The 15,239-nt window shown below is 33.1% G+C and overlaps 2 protein-coding genes across 3 annotated transcripts in view; both read left to right on the forward strand.

The window, feature by feature from the left end:
- Nucleotides 1–15,239, forward strand: part of LOC125060179 (suppressor of lurcher protein 1) — a 267,859-nt gene that overhangs the window by 174,553 nt on the left and 78,067 nt on the right. Inside the window, exons 6-7 of the mRNA XM_047664946.1 lie at nucleotides 13,380–13,536; nucleotides 14,414–14,473. Coding sequence (XP_047520902.1) covers nucleotides 13,380–13,536; nucleotides 14,414–14,473 — 217 coding nt within the window. The remainder of the gene's footprint in view (nucleotides 1–13,379; nucleotides 13,537–14,413; nucleotides 14,474–15,239) is intronic.
- LOC125060182 (chymotrypsin-1-like) lies at nucleotides 3,770–8,860 on the forward strand. Of its 2 annotated transcripts, XM_047664948.1 has the most exons (5): nucleotides 3,772–3,911; nucleotides 4,105–4,273; nucleotides 5,330–5,576; nucleotides 6,837–6,992; nucleotides 8,716–8,860. In XM_047664948.1, the coding sequence occupies exons 1-5, from the start codon at nucleotides 3,860–3,862 to the stop codon at nucleotides 8,857–8,859; spliced, it is 768 nt and encodes a 255-aa protein (XP_047520904.1). In that variant the 5' UTR covers nucleotides 3,772–3,859; the 3' UTR covers nucleotide 8,860. The 2 variants fall into 2 exon arrangements, with proteins under 2 accessions (XP_047520905.1, XP_047520904.1); XM_047664949.1 differs by lacking the exon at nucleotides 6,837–6,992 and having other exon boundaries at nucleotides 3,770–3,911.

The raw sequence follows: 15,239 nt of genomic DNA on the forward strand, positions 1-15,239 counted from the left end.
GTTTGGCATTTGTATAGACGAAGAAAAAGTTCTACATATATTAATAAGTATCAAAGTTAAAACTAAACTTGACATTTAAAGAACCTCCTTAAAGAGCCTCTTCCTTAACGAACACGGAACTATTTATTAGGTTTAAATAATCTTAGAGAATTAATATTAATGAAGTGCCTGAAAATTAAAAGAAAAACTTATTCCATACTTTATGTCTATATTTTTAATACAACGCTAGTTCCGTTATATTCCTAGAAGCATACATTATTATAAAAAGAATAAGGGCTTAAGTGAAGTGGAGCAAGTTTATATGAACATAAAATTCCAGTTTCCCGATATTGAATATTCATGTCGCAGTACGGGTACGTTGATACAAGACGTTGAAAATTTTTATTGAAAATTACTTTAAACTTCCTCCTTCAGTGAAGTGGTCGTTTTATTTAAACTCTGTTGCGTAATATTTCCAAAGGATTGTTTGTTCATGCTACCATAAAACAAACGTTCCGTTTCATTACCTACAATATCCTTGAAATAAGTTTTATTATATAATGTACACTTATCATTATTGACATTTATATTACTTTTGATATATTTAAGATTAACGTAATGAAAATCGCTGTTTTTTTTAAAATTATTATAATTATATTATGGTATGCTACCTCATAGAAACTGTTCTCTTTTCTAGAACAAAATTTCAGTACTTAATTAAACATTTTTTTTATCTCCGTAAAAACCTTCCTCAGAGTACAAGGAATAAATTTAAATAAAATACTCGAATCGGTGTAGCCGTCTTCGAATTTTGCACTAGCGACATATTTTGCGAATAATTGCATCATCATTACTATGTAGGTTAAGAATAATATAAATACTTTTACAGATTTACATTTGGTTTATTCTCGATTTTATATAAAACTTAGTAACTGACGTGAGACCTCCACTATTTAGTTGTTTTAATAGAGGAAGTTTTATTTTAATGTGTCATACACGAGCTAATCAAAGAAAATCTTATAATAAGTTAATAAGTAATAATATTTATACAATTTAAGATGTAGGCTAATTAAAAATATTTTATTTTTTCCCAATATATTTAAGGAAGTATGAAGTATGCTATTATTTGTAATTCAACTAATTATACATTCTATGCTATAAATGTCAAAAATAGTGTCATTTTGTGATCCAACACCAATGGACTTCTATGTGGGCTTTAAACACTCGCAATTACAGTGCAGGAAAACATCGTGAGAGCACCGGCACTAAAAGTCGACGGTGTGTATCAGGCACAGAAGGGTGATTACCTAATTGTCTATTAGATATAACAAATAATCAAGATACACGGAGCAAATTTTTTCGTTTAGTTTTTCCGGTTCATACCAGTTTTCAGAATCGATGATTTCGTATTTTAGGTTTTGATCAACCGGCGTCACTAGATAGTGCCTTCAAAATCGTTTAATAAACTAAAATACAATATGTTAGTTTAAGAACTAAATCTTTTTGTTATAGACGGTCATGAAACATATTGGTAACTATTAAATGCTTTATTCCGCATCGCATGCGCATAGACTAATGACTAATTAATATTCAAATACACTAATTACATCGCTTTGTACTGAGTACAGTGCGTGTTAAGTATAGCGGTTAAGTTCATTACCATTGCTCTAGATACGTAGCATTCATTTATTTAAATGTTTCTATATTTAATTATTAACACTTAGTTGTACATAAGTATAATCATATCAGGAAAACATAGTACCTACAATGGAATCCATTATTAATCTAATTAAACTTAATTAGGCCACCAGCTGATTAGCTAATCAGCTGGTGGCCCTCTAGATACCTCTAGAGCTAGCGATTAGCAGTACGGCTTTCGTCGTGGTCGTTCAGCTGGTGACCTTCTTGTATACCTTACACATAGATGTGCAGATAATATTCTTGATTTTTGTGGCGCACCACCGCTATGTGGAACCAGCTGCCCACTGACGTATTTCCGAACCAATTCGATTTAGGGTCCTTCAAGAAAAGAGCGTACCAATTCTTAAAAGGTCGGCAACGCACTGGCGAGCCCTCTGGCATTGAGAGTGTCCATGGGCGCGGTATCACTTATCGCCAGGTGATCCTCCGACCCGTTTACCTCCTTTAAAAAAAAAACACGTTCATTACCAATAAAAATTTATTAAGTAAATCATATTAATACCAAAAGCCAATAAAAACAAAACAAGGGAAATTACTGCCAACGTTGCAGTAGATTTTGCCTGCCAACGTTGGCATATCCCTCTAGGTAAAACTAATGACAGAATATCGTCTATGGATTTTTGCTTAGCACACTATTAAGGTCTCCAATAGCAGCAGACAATGTTATTTAAAGTTGAGTCTTATGCTGTCGTAGCAAGGATTATTTTTTATTGGTTGTTTGTGCCTCTGATTAATTACAAGTGCAATATGTAAAAAAATTGGCTAATAGTTTTCTGTGTTTAGCGTCATTCTGTAATTTAAAAGAAAATAATTTATGTTTATTGCGTCTTTCGGTCGTTTACAGGAAATTAATTTGTTTTTTGCGTTATTTTGTAATTTACAAGAAATTAATTTATTTTTATTGCGTCATTCTGTAGTTTACAGGAAATTAATTTTTTTTGAGTCTTTGTGAAGTTACTAAATTACATTTACAATAATAGCATAAATAAAGTACTGGTTGCCTACTCTTTATTATAACGACAAGCTTTAAGTATCACTCGTAGTAGCAATTCTGCTGCAATGCCAGTTCTTCTCTTCCGTTCTACGCCCTTGATTTGAGAACTGGCAGTAAATGTAAAATTAGAAGCATTTCATATATATTTCTTTTGTAACGTTCATAAGTGTACATTGTGTTACCTATATGAATAAATGATTTTGAATTGAATTTAAATTGAATGACATCCTAATCTTATAGTTTAATACACCAATTATAAACCAACAGTTATAATGAATTTTCGAGGAATCTTATTTACTTGTGTCTTCTACGGTTTATTTCTTGACGAGACTATAGTTAGTGAAGCATTGAACTTCATATGATTCAATTAAATTGAGGGTACTGCGTTGAAAAAAATTCAAAAATTATAAATTCATACATATTGTTGTAGGACTTGTAAATAAATAAAATCATCGATCTTGGAAGAAGTACTCTACTAATTTATAAATATTTTGTTTTTGAAACGCTTCAATAAATATAATTACATTTATTTTTACAATAAGTAATTATAAACAATTTTACCTTTGCTAAATTTTTTGGGAGGGTGAGACAAGCCTTGAGGCTAACTAATATAAAGTTCTTCTGAGTGTTCAATACAATGATCACTGCGAGTATCTTTAAAAAAATGTCTCAAAGAACATGCCTTGTGCTCATATAATATTATTATTAGCTAAAAAACTTTAGAGGTGTCAAGGGACACCCGGATGGAACGAAATTCCTTTCGATTAATTTATATGTTAATTGGTATCATAACAGTATGATAGATTTTCTCGACACCAATCTTACGAGGAAAAAAAAAGCCAACATCACGAGGTGTTCCCAGGCGGTCACCCATCCAAGTACTGACCTCGCCCGACGTTGCTTAGCTTCGGTGATCGGACGAGAACCGGTGTATTACAATAGCAAATAGCAAAAAAGTGTTGTGACAACTTTTCGTAAGAATTTTTTCCGTCTAGCCCCCTTTCACAACACGCGATAAGGAACTTCGTTCCAATTATTGTTGTTTTTTTTAGGCATTTTATAAATATATTTTAACTTTCTCTAGTATCGTGAACAAGTCTTTATTAAGAAAAATACTATAAGTTTCACAATTGTAAAGATAAGAAATCATTGTCTTGTTTTCGGAACAAGAGGATTAATTCGAAAATGCTGAATTATTTCCTTACATTTCTCCTTCTTTCAACATCAAATGTTTACGGTAAGTGATCTCTATAATTGATATTAAAGGAATGTATGTGATTAACCTACCAACCGGAAACAAACATTGTTTCGTTGTTAATCCAACACATTGCACCCAGGTTATACGGCATCTGAGTTAACCACGTACAAACATACAAACTGCTTACTCTATATTCTCTACTAAAATTAATTTTTCATCATATTATACTTAGGTGATGATATACAAACACGAATCGTTGGCGGTCAAGATGCACCAGAGGGTTTAGCGCCATATCAGGTATCAATGAGAGTTAAAAATTCACAATTTAAGAACTTACATTTCTGTAGTGGTGCCATTATAAACGAAAGGTGGATTTTAACAGCTGCCCATTGTAGGGTAGGGTAAGTATATGATTTTCTATACAGCTAATCTACACTAATATTATAAAGAGGAAAACTTTGTTTGTTTGTTTGTTTGATTGTAATGAATAGGCTCATAAACTACTGGACCGATTTTAAAAATTCTTTCACCATTCGAAAGCTACATTATCCACGAGTAATATAGGCTATATTTAATTTTGAACAAAAATAGGGTTCCGTAAGATATTAGGGTTTTTCGGACACAAGGTGTAAAAAATCAACCAAAAAAGTTACTTATTATGCGTACCCTGCCTAAACTATTAAAGATAGAACCATAAAATGTTCTAAGTAATTGTAGATCTTATAAATATCTACAAAAAAGTCCGCGACACACTATAACTATCTATGTCGAGTTAGGCACAATAACCATAAATGATATAATGACATGGCAAAACGGTGTTTGCCGGATCAGCTAGTATTTTTATAATCACACAATCCTAACCAAAATTTAAAGCATTTGCTTGTTGCATAAACCATATAAACTTTTGTTTTAGTTTATTTCTTCGAATATGAAGCTAATGAATATTTTATTTCCTTAGCTGTTAAAATTAATAAATATAAAAGTGATTAATAACGTAATTTATTTTTTTAACTTGAAGAACACGTATACAATCTAAATAATAAACGGAAATAAATAATATAAAGTAACATTACGTTGGGTTAAAAATCGAAGGCGAATCGGAGAATGCTGATCACCTCACATCACGCAAAAAATAATGCGAAACATACTGAAATCAGCCCTGCGATTCTGTAACTCACTTTTCGAACTCACACAGCGGTTTTCGCATCGGCGGTCGCTCTCAAATCAGTCGTGAAGCAGTCATTTTATGATTTGACATTCTGAAAAGGCTTGTAGTTTATTGTTTATCAGAATGCCAAATCATAAAATGACTGCTTCACGACTGATTTGAGAGCGACCGCCGATGCGAAAACCGCTGTGTGAGTTCGAAAAGTGAGTTACAGAATCGCAAGGCTGATACCAACAGGTTCTGGTCTTTTACGAAAGATATAGTGTAGTCATTGTAAACTATGTTTCAGCTATGACTTCCGATACGTCACAGTTGTGGTTGGAACAAACCTGCTCTCTTCCGGAGGTGACTCATACCCAGTTGAATCTTTCGTTGATCATGAAGGCTTTGACACCAAAACATTCTTTGACGATATTGCCCTGCTTAAGGTCTCAAAAGATATTCAATTTAACGACAAAGTGCAGCCGATCCAGATGGCCACAAGCAACACTCCCGTTGGTACTCAATGTCTACACACTGGATGGGGATTTACTGATGTGAGATAATAATCATTGTTTTATTGTTAAATTAAATTAAATTTAAAAAACTTTTCAACCAACATATAATTAACAACATACCTATAAAATAACAAATAAATCATCCACACATATATCTATATATATAAAAGAAAGTCGTGTTTGTTACAACACTTATAACTCGAGATCGGCTGGACCGATGTTAGTTATGTCTTTTTTGATGGATTTTTCCCCACTCCGAATAGCAGAATAAGTAATAAAATATCGGATAAGTTATCGAATAACAATAAATAAATTAATTAATTTTACGAATGCACACGGCATGTGGTGACATTTGTTGACAAAACTACGCATCATTTTACGTCGAATTCGTGTCACTTCAAGAAATTCCGAACTTGAGGTAAATGAGGAGATGCATAACCAGGCTTTGATCTTGATCGAAAACATGTGTTACCTCATCAAAAAATGTTGTAAAGCAAAAAGTGCTTTAACATGCAGTATCGCAATATTGGCGATAGAGAGAAGAGGCCTAATGTGTAAAACTGCCATTCTTCTTTTGCAATGGCAAGCAATAAAACATTTCTCTATTTGCAAAAAAAGTTATCACCTTTATGAAATCCTAAAATAAGTTTAACTAAAGTAACAACGATATTATTATTAAGGCGGAACGAAGTTAGCCGGGTCAGCTAGTATGTTTATAAAAATCGTAAAAGTTCAATATAAATTAATAGAATAAATATGTATTTACAAAACCTCAAAAAAGTTACTTCTGTGAACGTGTGTCTAAGAAATTATTACTATTCATTAGTTACACATTCAGTTGTAACATCGATGCGACCTACCTGCAGTTTTGTACCTAATATTTCTATTTTATACAGCTTATTTTTAAATAATTTCACCATGATGTACATTACTAACCTACCCTTAAATTTCTCACTGAAATGAAAGTAATTCTTTAAGAAATAAAGTATCTTTCAACCGAACGTTAGTAATCATAAAGAGGACTTCTTTTGCGAAATAATATTAAGCTTTATACAGTGCCTAAATCTGCTCTTATTCCTATTATTAAATTATAAACTTGTAATGTAAAAAAATATCATTATAGTTTTTTCGGTTCTCTATCTAGCAGAGATCTTGGTGTGGGTCCCTCCCTACGTAGGTGCTCTTTCTACCTACGGGAGCGGGGGATACGCAAATTTATATCTTACTTACTTAGGACATCAAAATAGGTGTTATATGCTGGGTAGAATAAATTATATTTTTGATGTTTATTGTTTTCAGAGACAAAGAACAATTACGCCAGATAAATTGCAAATGCTTAAAGTACCAACTATTTCTAAGGAAAACTGTCAAAAAAGACTGAGAAGAGCACCAGGATTTGTTATCACTGAGAAGCATATTTGCACTTTGTTGAAACGCGGCAAGGGTAGTTGCCCGGTAATTTTATAACTTATAGTATAGTTACCACTAATATATTAAGGGCTGATTTCACCAATGTCGTAGTTATCCGAGAATAGCTATACCAAGGATAAACATATTCGCTTGAATTTAATCCCAGATAACTCACTTTACATTTCACCATGTAAAACATCCGATAAACTAGTCTCAGATTAGCTATTCTTTGGAATAGCCGTTTTGCTTATCTGTGGAAGTGTATATTGAGTGAACGAACGAATGAGTGTATAATGAAAACAAATTAAATGTGCAATTTCTTTAAAGAACATGAAGGTTAAATGGAACTTTTTACTTTAGTTGGATTATACGTCAGTTTGAAGCTGTCATGGAACCTACTTTGTAATCTGTGGTCAGGTCATAGAAGCTTTGTTTTGCCTGAGTATTTATTTTGGTTTTGATTTGAAAGAAAAAAATAAATAACAGAAACAATATTATATATAATATATGTTTTCATGGTGAAGTGATGCTATGGCAGCACTAACTCTATGTATTATCCTGTGCGCTGTGGGTACGCTGAGCCCACTGAAATCACCTATCGTCAGTTGTGTATTATTTGTGGCATAAAATCTTAAGGTGGCTAAAAGCTGGTTGACTGGAGAAACTGATTGATTCCTGTAAACAAAAAAAAAGGCTTAATTAGCTACATAAACACAGATAAATCCATAGCAATACCTTAAAAATAGATAGTTAGGTTAGGAACCTATCAAATATTTGATGCAAATTGTTGTTTATTTTACAGAAACTTACCTCTCAGATATGAATTCTAAACGGTTTTCAATTTTCACCAATAAATTATATGTTGCGACCTTGGATAACCGAAATCTTATCCTGAAGTCTTCATCGTCGTAGTTGTTGAAATGATCATTTATTTCTTTTATCCATCTTGGACGCCTTACAGCATAGTTTTCGTTTTCGCTATCATCATCGCTGTCACTTTCGTAAATAATTCTTCTTAAACGTTGCATTATCTATAGTTGTGATAATTAGATCAAGGAAAGAAAACAGGAACAACTCTGAGGGAACAACCACAACAAACTCGGGATCAAACAAAATGTCTGTGTTCTATGAATCCTGACAGCTGACATGACATGGCGGCCATTTTTAACCAAGGAATTTCTCCGTATTCGTTCAAAATTGGGCGTATAAATCTTATCCTTGGAATAACGTTTTATTCTCAGGTTAAGTAGTTGGTGAAATGTAAAATTTGCTATTCCAGGGTTAATTCCTTGGAATAAAACTTATCTGAGTTTGGTGAAATTAGCCCTAAGTCAATCCGTCTTTGTTTTTGTTTGTGTGTTGTCTGTCTGTCTATGTATTGTTTAACGTTTATCACTATTCCACTATGTAGATGAGTTTAGCACAAACTATTTAAGCCTTTATTTGTACTTAGTCTAGAGTATTTTTGTCAGTTGTTTCTCAGCCAAGGCCTCCTTCAAATGTCGCCATGTTGATCTGTCCTTAGCAATTCTATAACATTCTAGCACGGCTAACTTTCTTTGATCGTCCTACCAACGCCTCACCTTCCCTACTTCTATTTCTATCCCTAGGCTACCACTCTCCTACCTTCTTTGTCTTTTCCTTTCTTCTCTTACCAAATGAGTTTAGTTTGTTAAGTAAACAGTAGTATATTAGGCATCTAATCGTTCTCTAAGAATTAGAAGTAACGCCGGACATGTGTTTAGTATTTGATTTTGTTTTATTTCAGGGCGATTCTGGTGGTCCATTGGTTAATGACAAAAAGGTAGTTGGTGTAACTTCCCGTGGTATACCATGTGCCCGCGGTTACCCCGACATTTTCACAAATGTCGCTGCATACCAAGACTGGATTAAAAGCAAAATGGGAAAATAAAAGCAATATAAAAATGTACTTGTATTATTCAAACGTCGTTATTGTTATACTCAATGCCTCATTGATAAAGTGTTCGCATATCCAACCGCACTGTACATTTGCACACACTCTTGTGGATAACTGCTGCGTTTACTCTCGATAGAAATTCAATACGATACCTAATAATTACATAAACCGAAGGTCAATTTAAAGTCAACTTTCTTGATAAATATGAGCGATGATAATTTTATTGTTACGTTATTGTTCGAATTATTACGTGTACGTGACATAATAACAGAAATGGACGTCATAAAAACTCGTGTAACAGTTTGGTCAATGGATTTAAAATGACATTGTATTAAAATTCACGTAGTATATATATTCTGAAAACAAATTGGAACTATTTACTTTTAGGACACATATTATGTAAAATAACGAATGTTTACATTCCTTCTATGCTCATACTCAGTTCTTGTGACTATAAATATCTATGTTTATAAACCTATACCTCTTCATAATAGAGACCTCCACGCGTAGTCCATCTAGAGCTACGTAGCCTTACTAATTTAATAATAAGACTTATAAATTACGTCTACACAAACACAGAACAAGACCCTGTACTTAATTAACACGAGGAGAAGTATCTCTAACGATTGTACGACTTATAATAGACTGAAACACACACATGATATAATAATAGCCTTTTATAATAGTAAAACATCGTATTTCACTTTGGTAGGCTATTGCTTAACTGTTTCTAAATAATTATACATACATAACATAAGGTAACCAACAGTTACTAGAATAAAGATTAAACAAAATGTATTTAAAAATACACATATAGAGTATTAACAATATTCTTGACCTACATAATCTAATAATAATACTAATTAAAAATGGATAACATAAAACTAAAAATATAATAAATTTGGACCCTGTGGCAGCAGTGTTCCTTTAAAGCTGCCAGCATTTCCTCGCTGTATGATACTTATTCGTGGAGTCAGGAAAGCACCAGCTCTGGGGTAACCATTATCTACCAGGCGCCAACTTAAAACTTTAATTGGATTTGCACGGCGGTGAACACATATGGTCGATATTGATATCTAAGACGGTTTTCTCACGATGTTTGCCTTCATCGTACGGGCAAGTGTGCCTTGCGCTCATAGCGACAGGAATCCATTGGTATACGATTTTTGGACGTAATTAGAACGAACGACCTCAGGGTTGAGTTGCGTGCTCAATCCACTGGGCCAATGCTTGCGCGGCGGATGTTATTATGTATAAAACACTATTTAATTCTATCTATCAAATCTATTCTATCAAAGAGGAAATCCGGAGACTGGCAGCTAAATACAAAGAGCGGTTAAGCTGTCACCCGAATGAACTTGCTTGCCAACTCACCATTAGACAGTATGTGAGTCGACTATAACGTCACCATATTCTAGAGCTAGAAGACTGGCAGTAGCTCTAGACAGAAGATGAGTAGATGCTTCCAATGGGGAGTCACTCCACATGACAGCACCACAGAAAAATTCGCTCATAGCCTTAGGGCTGATTGCAAAAAACCGCAGAAAAAAAAACAATCTATGTATACATATTATATTATTTATAGAATATATATTTTATAGTAACTCCTGTGTAGGAAAAAACATTTTTGCCAATTCAAACTGATAAGACATTTTATAAATTTTTAATAGATTTAGTTGTTTTATTATTTAATTAAGGCATCTCATTCTTGTTTTAAATTATCCAGTTCTATTATAAGTTCTAATTAAAAAGTTATCACATTAAATATACGCAAATCATTAACTTGAAGTAATAATAGCTTTATCTTAGTACCATTTGGCTAACCGTCGGTCCGGCACGTAGTCGTACGTGTTGCTCGCGAACTTAGATAATCATAATTTATATTAATAGACCAACAAAGAAGTTCGATTAATAGCTTTTCATTAATTTATACACATTCATTTACATTAAAAATATGGATGGCTATGGTTGGAAGATTTTTTTTCCCGAGACAAAACACACGACTCAATACAAGTTAATACTATACTCAGCCCATAGACACCCATTTTTAGTGGGTGCGTTGCCGGCCTTTGAGGGAGGGAGGGAGGGAGTGAATTGTAAATAAAAAATGTATAATTTCATTAATGAATTACATATATAAATACAAAGGTATATAAAGAGCCCGTTTTATTTCCAATCATGACAAAAACAAATTATAATACACAGCTTAGATTATTTTAAATTTTTTTACATATTTTTTTTTCTTTTGCTTGTTATTCTATATTCCAGCTTCCTTCAGTACCGTCGATCGGAACCCCTTCACGGGTAAAGGCCTCCTCCAGCTTTTTCCAACTGACTCCGTCTATGGCTCTCTTTCTCCATTCGTTTCCTGCTACCGCTTCTATTTCTTCTATCCACCTTTTTTTTGGGAGACCTCTTCTCCTTCTTCCTCTTGGTCCTTTCCATACAGTTGTCGGCTCTCATTTATGTATTGTTAGCTATATATATGTATTTTGTTATCAAAAATAAGCTACTCGGACTGAGCCTACTATCACTACAGAGCACTTACCGACGTTTTATACTTAGGTTTGGTAATCCTAACGTTAAACAAAGTTTAAAATGAACATGTCAGAAGCGAGGTCGTATATCATGGCGTGTCTCAATTAAATGGCTGTCATTTGCAGCCGGCACATGTGAAGCTTTAATATTATTTACGTTGTAAAAACTAAGATTGGATAACGATCTTAAAATTACCTTAAAATGTAAAATAAAAACGACTCGTAGCAATTACGAATGGTATTTTTCACTGTTTGTTCGATCGTACTTCTAGAGAGTACGTCAGTTCAGTTTATAGAGAGCAGCCATTGCGTAATAAAGACTGAATCAATGTATGGGTTTTGTGTTAAAACAAACAAATGTAACTATTATTACGTAATAGAGTAAAAAAATCGTTATAACGAATGTCGTTATAAAGAGTTTACACTGTACTTTAAACAAAAAGCATAGAAACGTTTTAAAATATGACAAAATGGTGGAAATATTGGTTCTACACGAAGCAGCAGGTGCGGGAAGTCCAATTGCAATGTTTTATCGATTTTAAAACCATATTTTACTGATTGCACGTTATGTACTTGTTATTGTGCCACAAACAGATGGTGTCCTTTGTATTTTAAACCTTAAAATTGATTGCAAGTTAAATTATTATTTTGGTATACATTATTGAGTTTTAGTGTGCGCAGTATCGCTACTTTTCATTAAACTAAAAAATAAATAAAATATGTTTATTACGGAACATAAGATACATGTATCACTTATTCCACGTCATTAAATTTGAATTTGTAGGCATTCCTACTCATCGGCAAAGAAGACAAAGGGTGTAGGCCGAGAGAAAAAGCCGGCGTAAAAAACACTCGGTACTCTTTTAAAATAGCAAATCATCAAACAACACTTATTTTAAAACAAATATCGCAATTTTGATAAACGTTAACTTTATAGTAAGCCTTTTTACACAGCTTTTCTTTAATACATTTCTTAAATTTATTAAAAGTCAGAGATAAAAGAGCCTCTTGGATTTTATTAAAGAAGAGTACCCCTGGAAAAACTCTAACCTAAAAATTTACTAAAATGTCATAACACCCGGTAGTGAGTTCGATTCATGATTAAATTTTTTTTTCAAATACGATGTCCGTAAAGTGGTGTAGAAATCTTTTTCCACCATACCCCATGTTATAGGTCTCTAGACGTTAACATAAATAACCCTTTTGTATTAACAACGTGATGCGAGAAATTTTCCAAAAGTTATTCCTGTTACTTACCTGCAAGGGTCTGTTTATCTATGTTTCGTCCTGGATCCCAGGCAATTAACCCACAAACCGGCCATAATTTACTGTGAAGATTAATATTCCCGGACGCGGGCAACAATGAAGATAAAAATGATGGTTCTTGTTTATTTGAATCTCAGTTAAATGAATGAATATTTAGGAGTTAATTAGTTGACAATGATCGAGCGATATTTTTTCTGGTATAAACGTGTGCAAATGTGATTGGGTATAGACATATATATCATTTAAGGAAATGTCAAAAAAATGTAAAAATTTACGTCAGTAAAATTTCACAAGTCAAAAACATTTATTTCGCTACTAGTAATAATATAAATGATAGTAAATATTTACCTTAACTTGGGTAAATATAGGTAGGTTAGGTAGTAGTAAACCTTTATTATTGTATTATTTACGCATTTTTTTATTTAAATTAAATGAACAACGTAAGCCATTATCTTATAATCCTATTGGTTACTGAGTACATCTTAAAAACTAAGTTTGGTCAACAACAAACATTTAAAAACAATCAGCCTATGTACACGTATATCTCAGAGACCAATACTGTGCGACTAAGTACAGTCACACATAGTAGTGACAATACTGTCCCTACTACCTCGCAATAGCAAGTGAGTCCGATCTTTTCCGACGAATCGCCTAGAAGTCATCAGTATGAGCCCGTTATGAATAAGACTAATGATTACCAAATAATTCCAGGTCTTTTCGAGACAGAAGGCGTGCAGCTTCCAGGGACAGAGTGTGACTACCAGTTTAGTAGATCCGGCAACCGTCCTACACATGGCCGCCTCTATAGTCCCAGTTACCCGTCCGTCTACCCTAACAACGTGCGATGTTCCTACCATTTTCATGCAAGGTAAGAAATATCAGCTTGATATTATTTATGCGCTTTTGTTAAGAAAAGGAAGACGTGTCTAGTGTATGTGATTGGAATAGACACTTAAAATTAATTAAGAACATCTCTATCGTCGCGCGCAGTTCTTAATCTGCAATGGTTTTTTAAAAATCACTTAGTGGCGTTACAAAAACCGTTTCAGTAGTGCTGGGCTATTAGTTGAATTTTAGTTTGGCAATATTTCAGACGAAATAATCACTTATAATACCACAAGAGCTATATTTGTTTGCAGGGAACCTTGAGGGAAATGCCCGATATTTTGAAGCTCGTGTGGTATTCGGGGGATTATTTTTCCGACCCAAATGTCGGCCAATAGAATTGCACCATGAGACGAAATGTACAGTTAACAAATAAGAATTTCATAATGAATAAAACAACTACTTAATACTTTTCTTGAAGCAACGACCAGAGAAAATTTTCACAAAAAATTATCAGTATAATACCATGTAGGTTGTACCACGTGACGTCGAATGGTGCAATTCTATTGGCCGATATTTGGGTCGGAAAAATAATCAAAATATGTTCGTTCAACATCCAGTTAAACCGGTTATTTAGTTGAAGCGTCAACGTTTCATATTTCAATCTATGGTTGGCGATTTTGTTATTTGAGTCTACCTATTAGATGTGATTTCTCTCTTCCAGGCATATTTGTTGCTTGTAGAAAACCTTTTTTGTGATTTAATTGCACATCTACTATGCGGTAAAAAATTATGTTAATATAAGTCCGATATTACAAAACCCTTTAATTTACCCATTCCCTATTATGTAATATTATGCAAATATATACAGAAGTATTTACTCAAAATTGTAGAAGTGAAAAGCTATTTTTCATTTTCAGACCGAAAGACCGCGTCAAAGTAGTCTTTGAAGAAATATTCTTACAAAAAGGAGATGTGAGGTAAGTCAAAGGTTGAATTTACAAGATGAGAGTTATTTAAACCCGAGAAAACAAGCTCGTAGACAGTTCTCTTCAAAGTCTATAAAATCTTAATTGAAACTCTTTGTAGAAATTTCCTTTATATTTTAATTAAAACATAGATTACAGATTGTAAACAACTCCTTCTGACTTGAATATATTTTTTAATCCTACATTTCTTACCATAAATTACAAATAATTTATGTTTTTCACTTCCATAATTATTATCTATCGTTTAATGAGGTAATGAAACGGTCTAAAACGCTAAAATATACAATTTTTTATATATACAAAGAATTAACATACACTATCTAACTTTGCGACATTTAAGTTACATACAAGGTTATAGGGTCAAATATTAAAGTTATGAAAAAAAGCCTAGCTAGCTGCTAGGCGTTAGTTCTAGCTGGATAGTAGTTAGTTCTAGCTGGATAGTAGTTAGTAGTTAGTTTAGTTCACCGGCACCACCCGCGTTTACGGAAAACCTTATAACGTAATATCTATATTATTAGTCATATTTGTCTGAAACATGATGACAATATAAAAAGTTCTATTTCACCGAAAACTAGCGCATACAATCGTGCGAACAACGGCTTACATACATTAGCCATGTATTAGACCATATTTTACACACTTATCAGCCATATCAAATCTGTCGAACCGTTTATAAAATTAAAGCTATTATAAAATAACAATTTACAATACGTGTCGTAATTACTGTAAGTCCTTAATAAAATTATTTCCACCG

The sequence above is a fragment of the Pieris napi genome, chromosome 21 (assembly GCF_905475465.1).
Source record: "Pieris napi chromosome 21, ilPieNapi1.2, whole genome shotgun sequence".
NCBI lineage: Eukaryota > Metazoa > Arthropoda > Insecta > Lepidoptera > Pieridae > Pieris > Pieris napi.

Coding starts and splice junctions, on each gene's coding strand:
- LOC125060182 (XM_047664948.1), top strand. CDS start 3,860: ATGCTGAATTATTTCCTTACATTTCTCCTTCTTTCAACATCAAATGTT. Junction 3,912..4,104: donor TTCAACATCAAATGTTTACG/GTAAGTGATCTC, acceptor TATTATACTTAG/GTGATGATATACAAACACGA. Junction 6,993..8,715: donor GCGGCAAGGGTAGTTGCCCG/GTAATTTTATAA, acceptor GTTTTATTTCAG/GGCGATTCTGGTGGTCCATT.